At 39.6% G+C, this 22,820-nt stretch overlaps 1 protein-coding gene and 1 non-coding gene across 2 annotated transcripts in view; one reads left to right on the forward strand and one right to left on the reverse strand.

The window, feature by feature from the left end:
• Nucleotides 1–1,018: 1,018 nt before the first annotated feature.
• Nucleotides 1,019–1,091, reverse strand: TRNAR-ACG (transfer RNA arginine (anticodon ACG)). Its single transcript has one exon. It is a non-coding gene; the product is annotated as a tRNA-Arg (tRNA).
• Nucleotides 1,092–1,395: 304 nt separating this feature from the next.
• PRMT5 (protein arginine methyltransferase 5) overlaps nt 1,396–22,820 on the forward strand; it is a 43,787-nt gene continuing 22,362 nt past the window's right edge. The window contains exons 1-7 of the mRNA XM_063457141.1: nt 1,396–1,554; nt 3,921–4,039; nt 17,040–17,125; nt 20,686–20,820; nt 22,190–22,308; nt 22,397–22,446; nt 22,529–22,692. Of these exons, the coding sequence (XP_063313211.1) occupies nt 1,454–1,554; nt 3,921–4,039; nt 17,040–17,125; nt 20,686–20,820; nt 22,190–22,308; nt 22,397–22,446; nt 22,529–22,692 (774 nt within the window). The 5' untranslated portion in view covers nt 1,396–1,453. The remainder of the gene's footprint in view (nt 1,555–3,920; nt 4,040–17,039; nt 17,126–20,685; nt 20,821–22,189; nt 22,309–22,396; nt 22,447–22,528; nt 22,693–22,820) is intronic.

Here is a 22,820-nt window from a genome sequence, read left to right on the forward strand (position 1 = left end):
ACAATGCTTGCGACAATCTCACACATTAATATACATGCATGCGCAGATATTATATTAGTACCAAATTTGCAAAGGTCTAAGAGGACAGGAGCCTCCGTTCTTATTTCCTGCTTCATATTCTCCTATAATATCGGTCTGCCATTGCCGTTTAGAGGCATGACACCCCTACTACAAATTTTTATCTCTGATTTCTCAGTATTTGCATTTACAGAAGGAATCACTGTCTAGTGTTTATGGACCTTTTGTATGCATGTGTATTTGGGGATCCACAAAAAACAGGCTTGCCCAGGTTCACACAGGAGGAGGAAACAAGGGAGGCTAACATTTTTTTACATTTTGCAAGTGTGTCTTTTTGTGTTTATCTGTGTCTGTATGTCTGTTTATCTGTATGAGTGTCTGTGTAAGTTAAGGTATGTGTCTGTGTATCTATCTGTGTGTCTTTGTATCTATATGTGTATCTGTGTATCTGTGTGTTATTCTGTGTATCTGAATGTGTGTTATTCTGTGTCTGTGTTTCACTTTCTGCTGGTGTTAGTGTGTGTGCATATTTGCATGGACATCAGTGTGTGTATCTGTGCACACATGTTCACACCTTAAACCAAGTAATGGAAAAGGTTTTTCAAATACAGAGCTATATTACATAATTAGCAGTTCTGGTTGTTCACACCTTAGTGAATAAAAATATAAATTGCAAAAGTTTGTGCAAAATCACCAAGTAGGTAAAACTGCTCAAAATTGAATATTCTCACAATACCGCTATTCTGGAATATAATTTACAACTGAGTTTTCAATTCAGTATAATATATTTGCCCCATAGATCTGATACATGATAGAAATATTACAGGATAAAAACATGAGATAAACTCTCTAATTATAGATGTTGAGTATCTCAGGACTGTACACGTTATAGAACAAAGATACGCAATAAATTAAAATGTATGTGTGAATAAAGGATGTGAAATTAAAAAAAAAAAATTAGTATTATGAAAAGCACAAATACCTACAAAAAAAGTCATTTCGAGCCAGCCAGGAGTCGAACCTAGAATCTTCTGATCCGTAGTCAGACGCGTTATCCATTGCGCCACTGGCCCGCTGACATTCATTACAGCTTCACTCATTCTCTATGAAAGGGGTCCATCGAGGTCTGATTGGTTAGTCTGTTTGTTGCTATGGAGTTAATGTACGTCTTAGTAAGCAGCACTCGACAGAACACCGGCTTCTGACAGTGGACCACGCCCCTAATCTTTTTGCACACGTTTTAACAGGTCACCGTCTTTGTCAGTCTACTTTAGTTCACTCTCTCATTGGTCAGAGTTAGCTCAGTAGGATAGCTCTTGATATGATTGGACGGTAGTTATTTCAATCAGTCCTTTCCTGATTGGTTGGCCGGTCTGCTGTCAGCAGTAAGGGGGCTTTCCTAGACAGCGCGCGTGGAGCGGAGTACCAGAGCAAGATGGCGGCAGCGGGAAGCGGTGGAGGCCGCGTCTCTAGCGGACGGGATCTGAGCTGTGTCCCGGAGGTGGCAGACTCGCTGGGGGCTGTGGCCAAGCAAGGGTGAGGCCTGTTAACATAGAGTGTCTCTATACAGCGTGTCCCTGCCTGTCAGTGTGTGTTAGCCATGTGAGGGAGACCGGGCACATGTGGGCATCTCATGTCTGACATCCTCACATGGCACAGCCAGCACATTACATGGCACTGCCAGCCTCTCCATCCTCACATTGCACAGCCAGCGCTTTCCATCCTCACATGGCACAGCCAGGGCTTTACATGGCACTGCCAGCACTCTCCATCCTCACATGGCACAGCCAGGGCTTTACATGGCACAGCCAGTGCTCTCCATTCTCACATGGCACAGCCAGGGCTTTACATGGCACAGCCAGCGCTCTCCATCCTCACATGGCACAGCCAGGGCTTTACATGGCACTGCCAGCACTCCATCCTCACATGGCACAGCCAGCGCTTTACTTGGCACTGCCAGCACTCTCCATCCTCACATGGCACAGCCAGCGCTTTACATGGCACTGCCAGCACTCTCCATCCTCACATGGCACAGCCAGCGCTTTACATGGCACTGCCAGCACTCTCCATCCTCACATGGCACAGCCAGCGCTTTACATGGCACTGCCAGCACTCTCCATCCTCACATGGCACAGCCAGTGCTTTACATGGCACTGCCGGCACTCTCCATCCTCACATGGCACAGCCAGTGCTTTACATGGCACAGCCAGCGCTCTCCATCCTTACATGGCACAGCCAGTGCTCTCCATCCTCACATGGCACAGCCAGCGTTTTACATGGCACTGCCAGCACTCTCCATCCTCACATGGCACAGCCAGCGCTTTACATGGCACAGCCAGTGCTCTCCATCCTCCCATGGCTCAGCCAGGACTTTACATGGCATAGCCAGTGTTCTCCATCCTCACATGGCACAGCCAGCACATTAGCTGGCACTGCCAGCGCTTTCCATCTGCACATGGCACAGCCAGGGCTTTACATGGCACTGCCAGCGCTTTCCATCTGCACATGGCACAGCCAGGGCTTTACATGGCACTGCCAGCACTCTCCATCCTCACATGGCACAGCCAGCGCTTTACATGGCACAGCCAGTGCTCTCCATCCTCACATGGCACAGCCAGGGCTTTACATGGCACAGCCAGTGTTCTCCATCCTCACATGGCACAGCCAGGGCTTTACATGGCACAGCCAGTGTTCTCCATCCTCACATGGCACAGCCAGCACATTACATGGCACTGCCAGCGCTTTCCATCCGCACATGGCACAGCCAGGGCTTTACATGGCACTGCCAGCACTCTCCATCCTCACATGGCACAGCCAGGGCTTTACATGGCACTGCCAGCACTCTCCATCCTCACATGGCACAGCCAGCGCTTTACATGGCACTGCCAGAACTCTCCATCCTCACATGGCACAGCCAGCGCTTTACATGGCACAGCCAGCGCTCTCCATCCTCGCATGGCACAGCAGGGATAGTCTCTGCACCACGACAACTACAATAAAATGCTAGCATTCTCCATCCTCACATGGCCTGTGGCTCTCGTGCAGCGTAGTTGAGCACCATGGGAAATAAAGTTAATAAAATGTGGAATGCTTAAGATTAAGCTTCAATCATGGTGCATTATGTAATTCTTTAGATTGCAGGTACCTGGTTTTAGGGCTTACTTGAACAAGACATTTTTTTTTTCTTCTTCTATCCTCACATGGCACTGCCAGCCCTCTCCATCCTCACATGGCACTGCCAGCACTCTCCATCCTCACATGGCACAGCCAGCGCTTTATATGGCACTGCCAGCGCGCTCCATCCTCACATGGCACTGCCAGCGCGCTCCATCCTCACATGGCACTGCCAGCGCGCTCCATCCTCACATGGCACTGCCAGCGTTTTACATGGCACAGCCAGCGCGCTCCATCCTCACATGGCACAGCCAGCGCTTTACATGGCACAGCCAGCGTTCTCCATCCTCGCATGGCACAGCAGGGATAGTCTCTGCACCACGACAACTACATTAAAATGCTAGCATTCTCCATCCTCACATGGCACAGCCAGCGCTTTACATGGCCTGTGACTCTCGTGCAGCTTAGTTGAGCACCATGGGAAATAAAGGTCATAAAATGTGGAATGCTTAAGATTAAGCTTCAGTCATGGTGCATTATGTAATTCTTTAGATTGCAGGTACCTGGTTTTAGGGCTTACTTGAACAAGACATTTTTTTCCTTTTCTATCAAGACTTTCTATTGGTCTTTAATGAACGTATAACTTGGCTTAACACAACTTGACACATTAAAGGAAAACTAGGCACTTTAGCAACGTAATCTTATTGAAGTAGTTAGTTACCTGCCTTCATTGGTTATTCTTTGCCTTTTGGGGTTTGTTTTCAGCATGTCTTCCTGTCTCTCATCAGATTTGATTTTCTGTGTATGCCAATCTTCCACCCACGCTTCAAAAGGGAATTTTACCATGAGCCAGCCAAATTGCGACCTGGACCCCAGACACGCTCTGACCTACTGCTCTCCGGACGTGGTAATGCCTCACTTTATTTTTAATGGAATATAAAAATAGTTGAAACCATATAATCAAAATGTTAACCACTGGGCTTTTGAAACAGGGTTGAGTTTTTGAATCCACTTTAAATCTAGTGGATGCAAAAGCTCAACCCTTTGAAAATGTAATGACCGTGGTAAAGCTATTTCTGCACTAAGCTCCATATGTACTCATTGATGGATCCCATGAGGACCCGGTGCTATGTTTACATAAAAGGGAGACTATGGTAACCAAAACTACTTCATCTCAACGTCGTAGTCAGCCACTAGAGGCACTTCCTGTATTTACACAATATAATTTTGTGAAACGACATTGAATGTCCTCACTCTTTGCATGAGGACGTCCAGTGTCTTCAAAAATCCCATTGTTAAGAATTAATTCAATGCTTTTCTATGGGGAAGCCAGAATGCGCTCACCACTCGTGTGCATTAGGTTCCAAGATTGCTGTGACGTTGCGAGAAAAGGAGCATTGATCCAGCCCCAAGGGACCTTGGCGCTGGTATTGGGTATGTGGTGAAAGGAATTTTAACCCTTTCTTAACTGCATGGAGGAATTGGGAGGAGTAAGAGGGACACTATAGTGTTAGGAATAAAAAACTGTAGTGCTAACACTATACTGTTCCTTTAAGCTTTATTTTATTGATGTAGCACTTTATTCTTTCTTTACCAAACACCTGTTTGCTGTAAGGCTTTTGTAACCAGGATTTTCAAAGCAATAGCCATAGTTTGCCTATATACACAGAAGAAAGGAAAAAAAACTATATTTATAATTTTATTTCCTCTACTGATCCTCCTTGATAAACTCACCCACCTCAGATAAAAAATGGACCAACACTTTCATTCTTAACCTTTTTGGCATTAATGTACTTAAAATTACTTTTGGGGCTGGCCTTCCCTCTTTGGCTATCAGATTTTCATTATCTAATCACCCTTTACATATACCCTGTTGCCATGCTTATATATATATATATATATATATATATATATATATATATATATATATATATATATATATATATATATATATATATATATATATATATATATATATATATATATATATATATATATATATTAGAGGGATTTACTGCTCTGGTGTGCTTGTCTATGTTTGGGAAAATTTACCAGAATGTAGACATACGTACCAGAGCAGGTATTCCCTCTAATCTATGTTCGGGGAAAATTCCCCGAATATAGACTAGCTCTCTTGCATGGGGAATCCCTTGAATCCCCACGCTAGAGAGCTGGTCGTAAGTTTGAGCCATCGCAAAACAGGTAGGTCGTAAAGTGAGGATCTGTATTAACATATTTTGGTCACGATTTCCCATGTGCTTCCCAACTTGAATCTTTGAAAAATAGGTAATCTATTTGCATCTATTCAAGCTGGTGCTTCTACTAATTAAGACCTACATGTATCAAGTTCAAAAACCTGTTTCCCTTAACTGTACTACTAGTTTCTCTGGCACAATTTAATGTCTGGATAATTAAAATCTCCAATTACACATTTCCCACTTGTGCAGCCTTAAAGGAACACTATAGTCACCTAAATTACTTTAGCTAAATAAAGCAGTTTTAGTGTATAGATCATTCCCCTGCAATTTCACTGCTCAATTCACTGTCATTTAGGAGTTAAATAATTTTGTTTCTGTTTATGAAGCCCTAGCCACACCTCCCCTGGCTATGATTGACTGAGCCTGCATGAAGAAAAAATGGTTTTACTTTTAAACAGATGTAATTTACCTTAAATAATTGTATCTCAATCTCTAAATTGAACTTTAATCACATACAGGAGGCTCTTGCAGGGTCTAGCAGGCTATTAACATAGCAGGGGATAAGAAAATCTTAATTAAACAGAACTTGCAATAAAGAGAGCCTAAATAGGGCTCTCTTTACAGGAAGTGTTTATGGAATGCTTTGCAAGTCACATGCAGGGAGGTGTGACTAGGGTTCATAAACAAAGGGATTTAACTCCTTAATGGCAGAGGATTGAGCAGGGAGGCTGCAGGGGCATGTTCTATACACCAAAACTGCTTCATTAAGCTAAAGTTGTTCAAGTGACTATAGTGTCCCTTTAATAATTTTGAGGTTACGGTTGCTCTTCCCCATGAGAATGAATGTTTCAGGACTTGTAACCTATTCATAGTAATAATGAATGTCCCCTGATTACTCCCATGCATATTTCTACCTATAAGGCTTCCACATCCTCTCCTGTATCATCACAATTTCTTTAACCCTTAGTTTCAAAAAAGTTGTCAAAGTTTTGACCAAAATCTAGAATGAGTTATTTTTGTTCAACTATAGTGTTAAAAATTAAGAAATGTTGTTGTTGTTTTGCATGGCAATTTAACTCTCATAATATGGCTAGTTTTACAGCAACAAAATACTCTACAGCATACTATTTGTATGCTGTGATGTCCCCCACGTACAGGTTTCATGGGGTTTTGGAAAGTTGAAGGGTCAATTAAAGAGTTTTTACACATTGAAATGTGCCTGATTGGTTTGCTGAGCCTATACTGCATTTGAGACAGTCTGGCAACCCAGGAATGAAAATGAAGCCCATCATGGCATACCATTAGCAAATGTAGACAACCTAGTGTTTTCCAAAATTGAGTATGTTCTTTCTACAGGCCTTTGGAAAATCACATGGTCTATTTCTGTCTTCATACTTGGAATTTTGACTTTCTGTGCCTATTTTGCCTTTGGGAAAGTGTGGCAGCCTGGGTAATAACATTTCCACCACTTTGGCTTACTTTTTTCAAAAGTAGGCAACCAAGAGTAATACAAATAACGTATTTTGAGATGTCTAGCCAAGCCCAATTAGTGGATATTTTTTTTTTTTTATTTTTTTTTTTTTCACACAAATATTTTTTCAGGACACTTCATAATCCTTATGTGCATTAGTTTAATGAAGATGCAATATTTCAATTGGATTGTCTTGCTGTCTTTCCTTCTCCTCCACCACCCCATGTAACACATTTTCCTTATTTTGAGGGGTGCCACGTGGCCAAATATATTGGATGCCCTTTTCAACTTGAAATTCTTAAAGGGACACTATAGTCACCCAGACCACTTCAGCTTAATGAAGTGGTCTGGGTACCAGGTCCCCCAGGTTTTAACCCTTCAGATGTAAACAAAGTTTCAGAGAATGCTCTCCTATGGACTGTTTGAATGTGCGCAGCGTTTGCCATGCATGCGCATTCCGCTCCACTTGGGAGCTGACGTTGGTGGGGGAAGAGAGGTCACCAGCGCAGAGGGAGCCCGGCGCTGGATAAAGGTAAGTGACTGAAGGGGTTTTAACCCCTTCAGTGCCAAGGGAGGGGCAACCTGAGGGTGGGGGGTCCTAAGGATGATATAGTGTGAGGAAAGTTTGTTTTCCTGATACTATAGTGATCCTTTAAGTGAATAGTTGTTAGTATTTTTTTCTGGGCCTATGTTGCCTTTGAGACTTAATGGCAGCCCAGGAAAGAAAATTACCCCGATAATTGCATATCATTTTAAAAGTAAGCAGCCCAGGTATTCCAAATGGCACAATTTTAGTTGGTTGGTTTAGCCACTTTTTGACAAATGCTGTCCCCATTTTTTGGTAATTTTCTGGGTGTGGTTGTTTTTGGTGTGGTTGTTTTTTTTTCTTTTTTTTTCACACACTAATTTCATTTTTATAGGAAATGTAATAATCCTGATATGAGTTGGTGCAATAAAGTGTCAGTATTTTATTATTTTGTCTCACGAATATAAATATACCTTATTTATTTATATATATATAATTTTTTTTTTATTTTTTTTTTTCAACCTGTAAAATTGACTAATTTTCTGTGCTTATGTTGCCTTTGAAAACGTGACATCCTAAGAAAGAATTGCCCCCATGATGGCATACCCTTTATAATGGGTAGGCTTTGCGTAAATTGGGACAGGCCAAAGTCAGGGGAATCCAGAAGTCAGAGTAGTTGGAATAAGAATATGGAATATGTTGCTACAGGCAGCTAGCAAGGAATAATTGGTATAAGCAGAAATCCAGAAAAATCAGCTCTGTATGGTAGACTCTGAAACAATCTGTTATGCAGTGGGCAGGAAGAGATGTGCAGGGACGGCAGTAATAACTGGAGTGTTTTCAGACTCCTTTCTTATAGCAAACTCAACACTTTTTTTTTTTTTTCTGCTGTGACTTTTTTATATATATATATATATATATATAAAATTATTTTTCACTTAAGTTTCATCCATATAATATATTTTAGATAACAATTTACTATATTACAATACTGTATTTTAAATACATATCGTTCTTGATACTATAATATATCATATTATACAATACAATAAAAATATACAAAACAGTCTGCCTTTCATACCCAAACAGAACGTACACAAAATAAAAAAAATTAAACGAATATGGAAACTATTAGAATTCCTAACAATAGAGAGATGGTATTGGAGGATCAGTGGGTGAATGAAGTTTTAGTTCTTGAAAATCTAACCCAAGGAGCCCAAATTTCATCATAGTTCTCTTTAGATACACTGTCCAATGCTATACCTGCTTCCATCCTATGTTGGAAATCGATTTGTGTCGATATATCATGCCAGTTTAAAGGACCAATATTTCTCCAATTCCTGGCCATTACTATTTTACTTGCCATAAAGATATGAATCAAAAGAATTTTGGTTTTTATTTTAACCCTTGACATATCTAAGTGAAACAGAAACATTTGGGCCGTGATATCAATTTGTACCTTAAGAATAGAATTTACTAGACCGGAAAGAATTGTCTTCATAGGGTTCAGTTCCTCACACTCCCACCATATGTGAGGGAATGAACCCAATACTCTGCCGCATCTCCAGCAGTCTGGTAGAAGTGTAGGTTGAAATTTATGTAATCGGGTAGGGACCAAATACCATCTATACACAAGTTTGAAATATACTTCACGTATGTTTACCCCATGTATGTACCTTTTTACTAAATGTAAACCAGATAACCACTCGTCAAGCGAGAAGGAAATTTGAAATTCTTGCTCCCATTTGATCATTGCTAGTGCTTTATCTATTTTTTTTTTTTTTTAAATTCTTTATTTTAGTAGTGCATGGAAGGAAACATAAGTAGATAGTGACATGACATTGATAAGTAATATGACAAAGTATATTGCAGGTATACAACAGGTCATGTCTAAAGACTTGCACTTTTTTTTTTTTATAAACATTCAAAAAGGTGAGAAACCTCGTCATGCACAAAAAACATAGAGTAGAGGAAATTGCAAGCTTGTATTATGCATGGCAAGAAGTTTAATCAGTTGTCAGTATACTAAATTAAGGTATGTTACTGCTTATACTAGGGCCACTGTAAGGAAGTTACAAGAGACTTTGAGAGATGCTGTATGATTACCAGTGGCCTGGTTAGAAATACCGCCAGCACATCTTTATAGTGACATATATGCTAGGCCTGCATGATAGACAAGGTATGTTGGAATTAAGACTAGGCAATCAGCTCATAAACCAGCAAGATCATACACATTTAGAAACAAACAAAAAAACTAACAACAACATTAGTAATAAACAAGAGTAAACAATATGGAGGCTGTTGGGAGCTGAGTAACTTAGTGTGGTAAAAAAAAAGAGTTCAGCCTATGCCCAGACTGGGTGTACTGAGTGGGCTGTGAGAGTTCTCCTGACCCAGGCTTGAAGAGATGCTGATTGTGGCAAGTTGGAATTCCCCATTTTCACACTCCCATCCCCAGATATGCTCAGGGGGCAGCACGCCAGATTTTGGGGCCTCTTCACGCTGTTTTTGCAAGGCTTTAGTCGTGGTTACTCCCCAGATCAGAGCCAGTGTGTTGTCTTCTGGGATCTCTCCCTTCACATCTCGCTGCTCAGGCTGATGATGGCTGATCGGGAGGCATGGACGCAGGTACCTTTCAGGATGTAGAGGCGCCTGGTCGGCGATTGGGTAAGCCGAGCTGCATGTTTCTATCTCCCAGCTCTCTCCAGAGGCGTGTGCAGGGCTCCCCATAAGGCAGCATAGAGACCTTCTTCCACATCTTGTGTGCCTCTGCTGCCTCGTGGTGTTCAGGAACATGAGGTGCCGCCATCTTAGGTGTGTTTAGCGGTCGGTGCTGATTGCCTTTGTGGTTTAGCAGGTCCGGCAGAGAAGTGTGCTGGTGGGGACCGGGATGACCCCCACCGGTCCAGAGGGGGGGAAACGGGACCAGTCAGTTGCTCCATGGGAGAGCCAGTGTGGGGCAGCGAACAAGGAGGCGGCCGTCCAACCCGCTCCTCGCTCGACTAGGCCTCAAATTCTGGAGTCTCAATTGTTTGTTTCAAGCTTTAGTATTCCCGGATCTGGGACCAGCACCAGCTGTCAAGCAAGTAGCAGATTATTGCTTCTGGGCTTCGATTGGGTACAGGCTCTGCTGAAATTCAGCTCTTTAAGATAAAGCTCTCGGGAGCTGCTCAGACATGCGACCTGCCTGCATGGCGGTCCGGCCCCACCCCCCTGTTTTTGTTTTTTTTATAAATTGGTTAAATCTAGAGGCAATTTTTTTCTTACAATGGAATGCTATAAATTGATCAATTGGGGTATTTTCCGAGAATTCTTTACTTAATCTAAAAGATTTTATTCTTAAATAGTTAGATATTTCTTTAGAAGGGAGATTGTATTTAAACTGTAACATTGGTAATCTTAAGATTTGGTCCCCCTCTAATAAATCCTCAAATTTTTCAATTCCACACTTTTCCCATTCTTGGAGATTTATATACTTTACATAGAGTTTTAAGCATGCTAATGGGACATTCTTTGATATATGTTTGGTACCATATTTTTCTTCTAGATATTTTACTATATAGTTCCCCTCTTTTGTTATCTTACTCAAAAGCTCTAATATATCTAAGTGCTCTCTTTCTTTTAACCCATGCGCAAGACCCTATTCAATTTTGAAGGAAAAAAAAATATATATATATTCAGTTAGAGGTGAAGTTCCAAGCTGTTAGTTTCTCTTTAAGTGCAATGTTGTCTCTGAAAATGTATGATTGGTCTTTAAAAAAGACCATTATTGACGTAGGGAACAGCCATTTATAACGTATCTCCATCTTCCTTAGGATTGCCGTCTCCTCTGAGAAGGTAGGGATCGACCGATTATCGGTTTTAACGATATATTCGGTATTTTCGGCAATATCGGTATCGGCCAATAGGGATACCGATATTGCCGATAATACCTCCCAGGACCGCCAAGCTCATTACAAGCCCGGTGGTCCTGGGGGGGCGGGCAGCAAGCGTTTACTCACCTCCCAGCAGCTCCTCCAGCTCCCCAGTGTAAATCTCGCGAGACCCGCGGCCAGCTCTGACGGCCGCGGGTCTCGCGAGATTTACACTGGGGAGCTGGAGGAGCTGCTGGGAGGTGAGTAAACGCTTGCTGCCCAACCCACTTCCCTCCCCTCCCCTCCCCCAGCTAAGCCAATGCCACTGGACCACCAGGGATTAACATATCCCCCCTCCCTGGCAAGGCAACAAGCAGGGAGGGGGGACAACAAAAAAATAAATAATAATCATAATTAAATATATAAAAAAAAAAATAATTTAATATAAAAATTAAAAAAAAATGTTTTTAATAAAAAATGCCCCCTCACACACACTATTATTATACACATACACTACACAAACACACTGTGTATATAATTCAGTGTGTTTGTATAGTGTGTATATATAATGCAGTGTTTGAATAGTGTGTATATATAATGCACACTACACAAACACTGTATTATATACGCACACTACACAAACACTGTATTATATACGCACACTACACAAACACTGTATTATATACGCACACTACACAAACACTGTATTATATACGCACACTACACAAACACTGTATTATATACGCACACTACACAAACACTGTATTATATACGCACACTACACAAACACTGTATTATATACGCACACTACACAAACACTGTATTATATACGCACACTACACAAACACTGTATTATATACGCACACTACACAAACACTGTATTATATACGCACACTACACAAACACTGTATTATATACGCACACTACACAAACACTGTATTATATACGCACACTACACAAACACTGTATTATATACGCACACTACACAAACACTGTATTATATACGCACACTACACAAACACTGTATTATATACGCACACTACACAAACACTGTATTATATACGCACACTACACAAACACTGTATTATATACGCACACTACACAAACACTGTATTATATACGCACACTACACAAACACTGTATTATATACGCACACTACACAAACACTGTATTATATACGCACACTACACAAACACTGTATTATATACGCACACTACACAAACACTGTATTATATACGCACACTACACAAACACTGTATTATATACGCACACTACACAAACACTGTATTATATACGCACACTACACAAACACTGTATTATATACGCACACTACACAAACACTGTATTATATACGCACACTACACAAACACTGTATTATATACGCACACTACACAAACACTGTATTATATACGCACACTACACAAACACTGTATTATATACGCACACTACACAAACACTGTATTATATACGCACACTACACAAACACTGTATTATATACGCACACTACACAAACACTGTATTATATACGCACACTACACAAACACTGTATTATATACGCACACTATACAAACACTGTATTATATACGCACACTACACAAACACTGTATTATATACGCACACTACACAAACACTGTATTATATACGCACACTACACACACTGTATTATATACGCACACTACACAAACACTGTATTATATACGCACACTACACACACACTGTATTATATACGCACACTACACAAACACTGTATTATATAGACACACACTATACAAACACACACTGTATTATATAGACACACACTATACAAACACACACTGTATTATATAGACACACACTATACAAACACACACTGTATTATATACACACACACACACTATACAAACACACTGTATTATATACACACACTATACAAACACTGTATTATATACGCACACTATACAAACACTGTATTATATACGCACACTATACAAACACTGTATTATATACGCACACTACACAAACACTGTATTATATACGCACACTACACAAACACTGTATTATATACGCACACTACACAAACACTGTATTATATACGCACACTACACAAACACTGTATTATATACGCACACTATACAAACACTGTATTATATACGCACACTATACAAACACTGTATTATATACGCACACTATACAAACACTGTATTATATACGCACACTACACAAACACTGTATTATATACGCACACTACACAAACACTGTATTATATACGCACACTACACACACTGTATTATATACGCACACTACACACACTGTATTATATACGCACACTACACAAACACTGTATTATATACGCACACTACACACACACTGTATTATATACGCACACTACACAAACACTGTATTATATAGACACACACTATACAAACACACACTGTATTATATAGACACACACTATACAAACACACACTGTATTATATAGACACACACTATACAAACACACACTGTATTATATACACACACACACACTATACAAACACACTGTATTATATACACACACACTGCATTATATACACACACACACTATACAAACACACACACACACACACATACACAGCTCCCCTGTCTAAACACACTGCATCCACTACATGTGGCATGTATATTTTGTGCATTTACCTTTAGAAATATAGTTTTTAATTTTCCAAAATGGTAAATGTACAGAATATCTGCAAATTATATCGGCTATCGGCCTGAAAGTTCACAGGATATCGGTATCGGCTCTAAAAAATCAATATCGGTCGATCCCTATGAGAAGGTTCTTCTTGCTTGTCTTGTCTTTTGTGATAAATCCTGAAAGAGTTTTAGATGCCGCCATTCTTCATTGTCCAGAATCTTATTCCTAATTTTTTGCATAATTTGATTTTTAACTCGAAAGCTCAGAAAGCAGACCAAAACATCTCTTGGATAAGACTTGTCTATTCCATTTGGTTTAGGCAATCTATGAAATCTTTCAAAAGGTTCCTGACCCAAGGTCTGCGGAGACAAGATACTTGGAAAAAAAACCATCCAAATAAAAATGTAGATCTTCTTGAGTTATTGATTCTGGTATGCCTCTTACTCTTATATTATTTCTCCTAGAACGATCCTCTAGGTTTGTAGTTTTAATTTCAATATCTTGTATTTTCTTCTCTGATTGAGTATTGGATAATTTAATTTATTCATAGTCTGCTTGAACTTTTTGCAATATAGTTGCTTGGCTTGAGATCTTCTCAGATAAAACGGCAACTTCTGATCTGAGATCATTTGTATTAATTTTGATATCGCTTTTAATTTTTTGATGTAAATTGTCCAGCATTTGAGTTAAAATTTGCTACGAAATTCCTTGTGATATTTTCGGCAAATGGGGGAAATCATCTTCTGATAAATTAGATATTTGGTGAGGGGAGAGTTCAGCGTTATCTAGAGGCAAAGATTTTCGGTGCTTTTGCGTTTCTGTTGATGCCATTTTAGGTGAATAATGTGTTTATTAATGGTTTCTTTTTTTTTCAGTGGTTAAAGGTTTCTCTCTTTTTTAGCAGCCATGTGTGCTGCGTAATATCCAGCTTCAATTTAATAAAAGATTTATATTGCTGCAGTTGTCACTTTGCATTTATCTATGGAAAAAAAGCAGTAAAAATTCGTTGTGGGACTTTGTGGGACTTAAGTGTTTCTATCTATATACTACTAAACTCACAGAGATTTGTTTGATTTTTTTTTTTGCACATTTTTACAGGTTGCCTCACTGTATAGGCTACCATATATAGCGCTGACATTTTTTATTTTCAGATATCCAAGTCCTACTTACAGATGTCAACTTTATGTTCACCGAATTCCTGTTTTTCCTTTTTCTTTTTTTTTTTTTTAATATCTTCTCTTGCTCCTTTCTCCTCTCTTGCACCTCACCAAAATACCTCATTCTCCATCTTCAGAAATGAAAGGGCAATCCCCATGTCGAGAGAGAAATATTGCCAGAGAAGTGCAGTATTTTGAGACCCAAATTAAGTATTACATATGTGGGGCTGATATCTTTATCTGCTCGCTGTCTCCGGTTAATCTGTACCATCAAGGTTCAGCGTCCATGCCGCGTCGGTTTCTCACTTCCTGCTCCCGGAAAGCGCGCGGACCTGCAACGTAAGTGCGCGTTCACGTCACGCACATCCCGCAGAAGCCCCCTTTTCTGCTGTGACTCTTTTAACAGGTTGTGGAGGGGATTGAGGAAGGAAAATGCTTGCCACAAAGTACTTGGACATTTTCTGGTTAGAAAGGGAGAGGATTGGGATCTGGTAAAATGAAATATTGAACAAAAGTTTCCGCAATCAAGGGTTTCATCCTCAAGTCTCAGTAGTACCAATTACATCATTCTGCTCCTTGTATGCCAATATCTTGAGCTCCCCCATTTCCTTACAAACACTTCCTGCATTAGCAAGCAGACTTTTAAAGTTACTATTTGTTTCTTGAACCTTAAACTATCTGTATGTAACACATTTTTATTCTGTCTGCTAATCTTACCTTTCTCTCATCCCCAATCTCCTTTCTATACTATCTACAACATTTATCCTTCTGGTCCACTCCTCCAGATTTCTAGGCATCATCTCGCCCAGCACAATAGACTCTCTACCATTCAGGTGCAGTGTAAAGATTGTACCCAACTGCAAAATCGGCCCATTGCTCCAGAATCCCCAAACCTACACCAAGATTTCAGACTTATATTGTGAACTCCTTGAGTTCCTGCTGCCTTTCTACTGTAGCGTATGGCAGAATGTTAATTAAAATATTCATCAAGCTATTATCAATTACTTCTAATAGTTTGCTAAATATCTTCATTCAATGAAATAGTGCATGTGAACAGCCTATGTTTTTAAACTTTCATAAAAAGCACAAATGAGCTGTACTGTGCATATGCCATACAATATCTGGTATAGGCAGCACTCATTCTGCGTTGCTGGTGTGTGGTGTTAAATGAAATGGATTCAGGACATCTGTAAATGAGCAATCTTTTAATAGTATGGATGACAAATTTTGAGCTGTACCCTAGTCTTTGTCAAATCATACAAGGCAGATTGAAAAGGTGAGGTAAAACGGCTCAAAGGCTGAATGAACATACCATATCAACAATTGGTGTTTTCATTTAGCTAATCCACACTATCACATGATCAGTCCTATATGCCATAATTTGGTTATATATACAGAATGTGGAATTAAAATCTACTTGTTTGGTGTACAATTATAGATGGCTTTGTCTGTTATGACCATCTTTGTTACTGACACTCAGAATTGTTTCAAGTTAGTGTCCTTGCTTAGAGCTTTGTACAATGAGTTCTCAGTAAACGCCACATTTTTGCAATTTAAATATTAATGGACAAACAAGCTGATCTGGTAAACAAATGGCTAGAGTCAAAGTTTTTGGCTTTTTTTTTTTCATGAATAATCCCACTTTCTGCAGTGTAATGTGTAAGCAGGTGCAGACCGTAGCAATTGGTTTTACGTGGTCCTAGCAGTGAGTCGCAGTGCATTTTGGACCGTGCTAGAGCGATTACTTTGATCTGCATCTACAAGAGGTACCTGACCGACAAATCGAGAGTAATTGCTCGGTCATGATGATGATGATGATGATTTTTCCTGGAATGTGTGATGGCAGACGTAGCTGCAGCAATGTTTGCAAATGTAAGTGTAGGAAGGAAGAGATATATCGGTGCAAGTCACACAAGATACTGCATTGTTTGTCACTTTTAACATGTTGCAAAAGTGGATAGTTGCATCAAATGTTTGTATTTTGCATGAATGGGTGATTTTGACTCAAAACCTGAAACGCTGATATTGCTATGCTGTTTCTTCTTTTACAGATTGGAATACACTTATTGTAGGAAAGCTGTCAGAGTGGATAAAAGCAGACACAGAGGTGTCACGAATCCGCAGAAATTCAGAAATGGTGAGAGAAGCAAAAACTGTGAAATTAACTTTCTATGATTTGTCTTAGTCTTTTACTTTTTCGTTACATATATGCATATTTTTTTAATTTTTATTTTTTTGTACAGTTTCGGAAATTAAACATAAAAAAAAGGTATAAAAATGTTCCTGCTATTGGATGTGAAATATTGCAGATTTCACAAAGCAGGTGAACTTATTTTGAAAGTATGCCACCTGTTAGGCAGGATCTGGTAGTAACTCATTGTTTAACTAGAAAAGCTACAATTTCTGAGGAAATTGTGTGGTGTTCTTGCCTCCACCAGTAGTCTACAACTGGAGTGGGCGGAGTAACTGTTATTTATTTATATAGCACATTTAATTGCAACGTTGTTGCCCAAAGTGCTTCAGTTACATTAGAACATACAGTTATAAAAACATTAGCAGGTGCAAAAGGCCCTGTCTATGACATCACTTGCTGCTCCAGCCTGGCACAGGTCAGAGTATTTTGTATTTTAAAAACTATAAGTCCTACAGCGAAGAGCTTTATATTGTGAGAATCACAAGACCCAGACCTATATTGTGAAGCATAGTATGTCTCTGAAATATAAACAAAAGTTTAGAAATTGCCCTTCAAATTTGAGCTGGCTAGAGTGAAGTTTCAATGAATGTCAATCTATCTTAATTTAAAAATAAAAAACCAGTGTGGACCAGATCAAATCCCAACAATGTTGCTGAAGCTCAGTGCGCTGGCAATTGCTAAACCTGTCACTACCCTTTTCAATGAATCCCTGGTGTCAGGATACATAGCCAAACTTTGGAAAACTGCAAAAGTTGTACCTATCCATAAAAGTGGTGACAATGCTTTGGTATCCAACTATCACCCAATATCATTGCTCCCTGTATTGTCACAAATCTTGGAAAAATGCATCCATATGCAACTATGTGAATATCATCAATGGTCAAATTATCTGACTCCTGATCAATCAGACTTTTGTCCAAATCACTCAACTTCGACTGCCCTCTTAAAAGTTTCCGATGACATCCAAATTGGCATGGAACAAGGAGACTTAACTGGAGCTATTTTCCTTGATATTGCCAAGGCCTTTGACACAGTAGACCATGGCATTCTTTTGCAAAAACTTAAACTCAGGCATTGGTGATCGTCTGCTAATCTGGTTTCAATCGTATGTTTCAAACCGATTGCAATATGTGTCCATTTCTGATAGCGCTTCCCTTCCTCTTCCAGTCACGTGTGGTGTTCCCTTAGCCCCCTGCTATTCACATTATTTATTAATGATCTGCCTAACTTCTGCAAATCCTCTGTACACTGTACACATTTATGCAGACACTGTAATCTACGCTAGAAAACCCAAGCTACCGCAGCTTGATGCTGTGCTCCAAAACCAATTCACAGAGGTAGAAAAGTGGATAGCAGATAACAAACCCACTACCAATACCCAAAAAAGGTTACAGGAGGTATAAGGGGCTTAACCCCAAGTACAATAATCAGAAGATAAGAAAGTGGAAAAGAAGATCCCCTAGCATATAGCAGGTGGGAACTCCAATCCACTGGGCAATACCTCCTAAGTAAAGTGTCACATAAGCAGTCTGCTCACTGAGCAGTCTTTAGCCGATGCTATGATCCTTCACTGACTCTACTCTGTTCATTATTTTTTAATTTTAAACTTGGGCTGTCTTGACGCTATCCATGCGTCTTATCTCTTTAGTCTGGAGGGATTTTGCTTTTTCTAGATAGTAAGTTTAGGGTTAACTAGGTCCTGGCTTTCTTAGACGCATTGCTACCTTCTTTCACTCCAATTTTGTTTTTTCGAATTGCAAGGGATACAGCTCCCTTATTACCTACCATTTCATACTGGAGTGTCTGTTACACTACAGGATAGCTTCTATGCTGTCTTTTTTGGCTTATCAGGACCTAGCATTCTCTACCTACCCCATACCTTGTGATTTACTGCCCTATTTACTTATGGTACCATCACCACTGCCATACTTCCATTATTCCTTCCATTCTGTTCTTTTTTTGAGACCTTATCTCAAAAAAGAACAGAATGGAAGGAATAATGGAAGTATGGCAGTGGTGATGGTATTTATATTATATATTACTTCTCTAAGGGATGCCATTTAGTGACTATTTCTAATTGTACATTATATACTCCACTATTTTACGTGCTCCCACTATATATATATTATAATTCTAGGTGACCTTTAGGCTCTGCCCAAGCTTTTTATTAGGTGCAAGTTTTCACCAGTTCTACACAACACTCTGGTGCTATCCACTATTTCTAATAAAGGTTTATTTACCCTAATTTATGTGACACTTTACTTAGGAGGTATTGCCCAGTGGATTTGAGTTCCCACCTGCTATATGCTAGGGGATCTTCTTTTTCACTTTCTTATCTTCTTCATAAAAACTGTTACAATGATCTTTGGAACTGTACCTAAATTACGTAAACTAGACAATCAACAACTGTGTATCAGAACAAATTCATATAGCACACTGACAGCAGTCTGCTCTTTTTTTTTTGTTTTTTGTTTTTTGTTTTGTTTTTTTAAATATCTAGGCATGTTGCTAGACCCCAATCTATCCTTTGGCCTTCACATTGAAAAAAATCTCTTCAAATCTTTACCCAAAATTAGGTGCCCTTTACAGAAACAAATCTTGCCTATGCCCTACAGTAAGGAAACAGTGCAACAAATGCTAATGGTCATTGATTATGGGGATTTAGTGTATGCACCCGCACCGCCAACCCACCTAATAAACGTAATACTTAATATAATTCTGCCATTTTGTACTAGAATGTAATTCCTTTACCCACCACTGTGACATGTTAAGAGTTAAACTGGCTATCGCTGGAATCCCAAAGCACTCTTAATCTTCCCAGCCTTGTGCATAAGAGCCTTTCTGGGAAGCTCCCACCCTATCGGAGTATGAATGCTCTCCCCAGCTGTTCCCACCTCCGATCCAGTACTAGCATGATATTTAGCATACTGCACTACAAAAATAAAGTGGCTCGATCCTCCTTTTCCTTCAGAGCACCACAATTATGGAATAAACTCAGGGACACAGTCAAATCTTCATTCAATCTAAAATCTTTTAGAGATCTATGGCAATATACCTCAGCACAGAATGCACCTGTCATGGTTGAATATATTTATTACCCGTTATGTATTACATTTATATATATTTGTGTGTGTGTGTATGTATATTGTAACAATGCAATGTTTTGTGGATCCAGGACATACTTGAAAACGAGAGATATCTCAATGTTTCCATCCTGGTGAAATATATTTATAAATGCATAAAATAAATAATTAGTTGTCTGGCCCTGCATAGCAGGGCTTGGCTCAGGAGAGCTAATGAACTTTGTGCATTAGAGTTGGGCTCTCAACAGAGGATGTGACCTGCACATGGCAGGCCACAGGGGAGTTCTGTAACCGGTCTACCGATTTACATTAGGGGAATGAAAGAGCCTGTCTGTAATGGTTATGGTGCTTGGAGCATTCCTTTGACCTTTTTGTTCATGTTTCTCAGTTGACTTTTTACTCTTATATTCTTTCTTTCAGGCTCTGCTGCAGGAGTTAAATTTCTCTGCATATCTTGGACTTCCTGCTTTCCTTATACCCATTAAGCAACAAGAGAACAGTAATTTGGCCCGACTGCTTCTAAACCACATTCACACTGGGCACCACTCTACCATGGTATGAGCCTTCCATATGTTAAAGGACAATTATGAATGTTTCTCTGACAATTTGTATAAATGTGGACCAGACAAATCACTTCACAGTTTAGGTTAGACCATAGATAAACTCCAGTGTATTCATAAGGGGCTTAACCCTTAACTCTTGAACAAAACCTTAAAGGAACACTTTAGTGTTGGTAATACAAACCTGTATTCCTAATGCTATAGTGCCCTGTCCCAAGTTGTACTAAGGCCCCTCCCATCCGTTTGACATTAACAAAGTTGATAAAATACATGATTAACTTAACTTTTGTAAAGTGCTGAGGTTCTGTTGACACTGCCCAACCTCTCCACCTCCCATGATGTCATTGAGGAGGCATGACATTTGCCATGATGGTTAATCCTATGCCCCTTATAGAGAAGAATTGGTGTCCTAATGCACATGCAGGGTGAGTACTGCGCACGCATTAAAGCTTCCCTAAAGGAAAGCATTGTTTTAGTAGGTCCTTGTCTGTCAGGTCGGTTACAGAAAACTGAAGCCTGTGTAAAACGGTCCGCTCCGCTCGGCCACGCTTCAAGAGACGTAATGAGGCACACCAGGGAGGGAATGGGACATGGAGGGAAGGGGAGAGGAACACGAAGACAGGGAGAGGTACACAAAGCAAGAGGAACACCAAGGGAAAGGAACACTAAATAAATATTCTTAAAATCACGAAAAAAAAATTGACCCGTATATTTTGTGCATTTACCACTTAATAAAATAACATTTGCCAAAAAAACTGTAGATTAGTGTTAGAAATTGTTTATTTTTTCCAAACTGTAAATGTACAGCATATCGTCATCAGCTATCAGCCTAAAGTTCAGATTATCGGTATCTTCTCTCAAAAATAAATATCTGTCGATCCCTAATACGTAGACAATAGTCCCTACATTGTTTCCCTTTGGTTTTTTTTTTTTTTTTTTTTAAACTGCGTTGGTGACAGTGCTGCTTTAACCCCTTAAGGACCAAACTTCTGGAATAAAAGGGAATCATGACATGTCACACATGTCACGTGTCCTTAAGGGGTTAAGTGTCCTGGGTGACTATAGTGCCACTTTAAAACAATCCACAAAGAAAATTGGAATAGACTGGAGAATATTATTTTGAGTCTAAATTACTTACCTTGGTTTAAATAAATGTTTTGGGTTTCCTCTATATGTGGAAGATGCACATCTGCTTGAACACTTGCCACACAATATGCAATCTTTGTGCATGACTTTCAATCTTTACATTTGAGCAGGGTCACCAGTATAATCTGTAGATTAATTTGTGGAGGATGGGGTAATGTATGTTTTGCTGCTTGATATCTGTGATGGTTTGCCAATGCTAAATTGTCTTCTTGATTTAGTTTTGGATGCGTGTACCACTAATGGCTTCCAATGATCTTCGAGAGGACTTCATTGAAAATGAACCAGTAGTGTATTCTGAGGAAGATCATAACGGTGCAGAGGAGAAGACCTGGAATTGGTGAGTTATAATAAGAAGGGTGGACAACATTCTAATGTATTGTTGATTTAAAAATTTTTTTTTTTTTGTTTTGTTTTTTTTTTTACAGGTGGAACAGTTTCCGAACACTCTGTGATTATAACAAGAGAGTAGCTTTAGGTGAGTTTGCGTATTTGTAAGGTTGTTAGTTGTTAACCATTCAACATTGACTTCATACTCATTCCTTTTTGCCCTTTCTCAGCTATTGAGGTTGGTGCTGACCTACCTTCTGGACATATTATTGACCGTTGGCTTGGAGAACCCATTAAGGCAGCTATTCTTCCTACTAATATCTTCCTCACCAACAAGAAAGGATTCCCTGTCCTTTCAAAAAGTCACCAACGTCTCATATTTCGATTGTTTAAGGTATTCTTGTGAATTGTAGCACTTTTTTTTTTTTTTTTATTCTTTTTTTTTTTCTTCTGGTGTTTGGAGGGGGGTGGGGGGATGCTCTCCACTGCCCAAATACAAAATATGATTTAGTAGATATACCC

This window comes from Pelobates fuscus, chromosome 5, assembly GCF_036172605.1.
Source record: "Pelobates fuscus isolate aPelFus1 chromosome 5, aPelFus1.pri, whole genome shotgun sequence".
NCBI classification, from domain to species: Eukaryota; Metazoa; Chordata; class Amphibia; order Anura; family Pelobatidae; genus Pelobates; species Pelobates fuscus.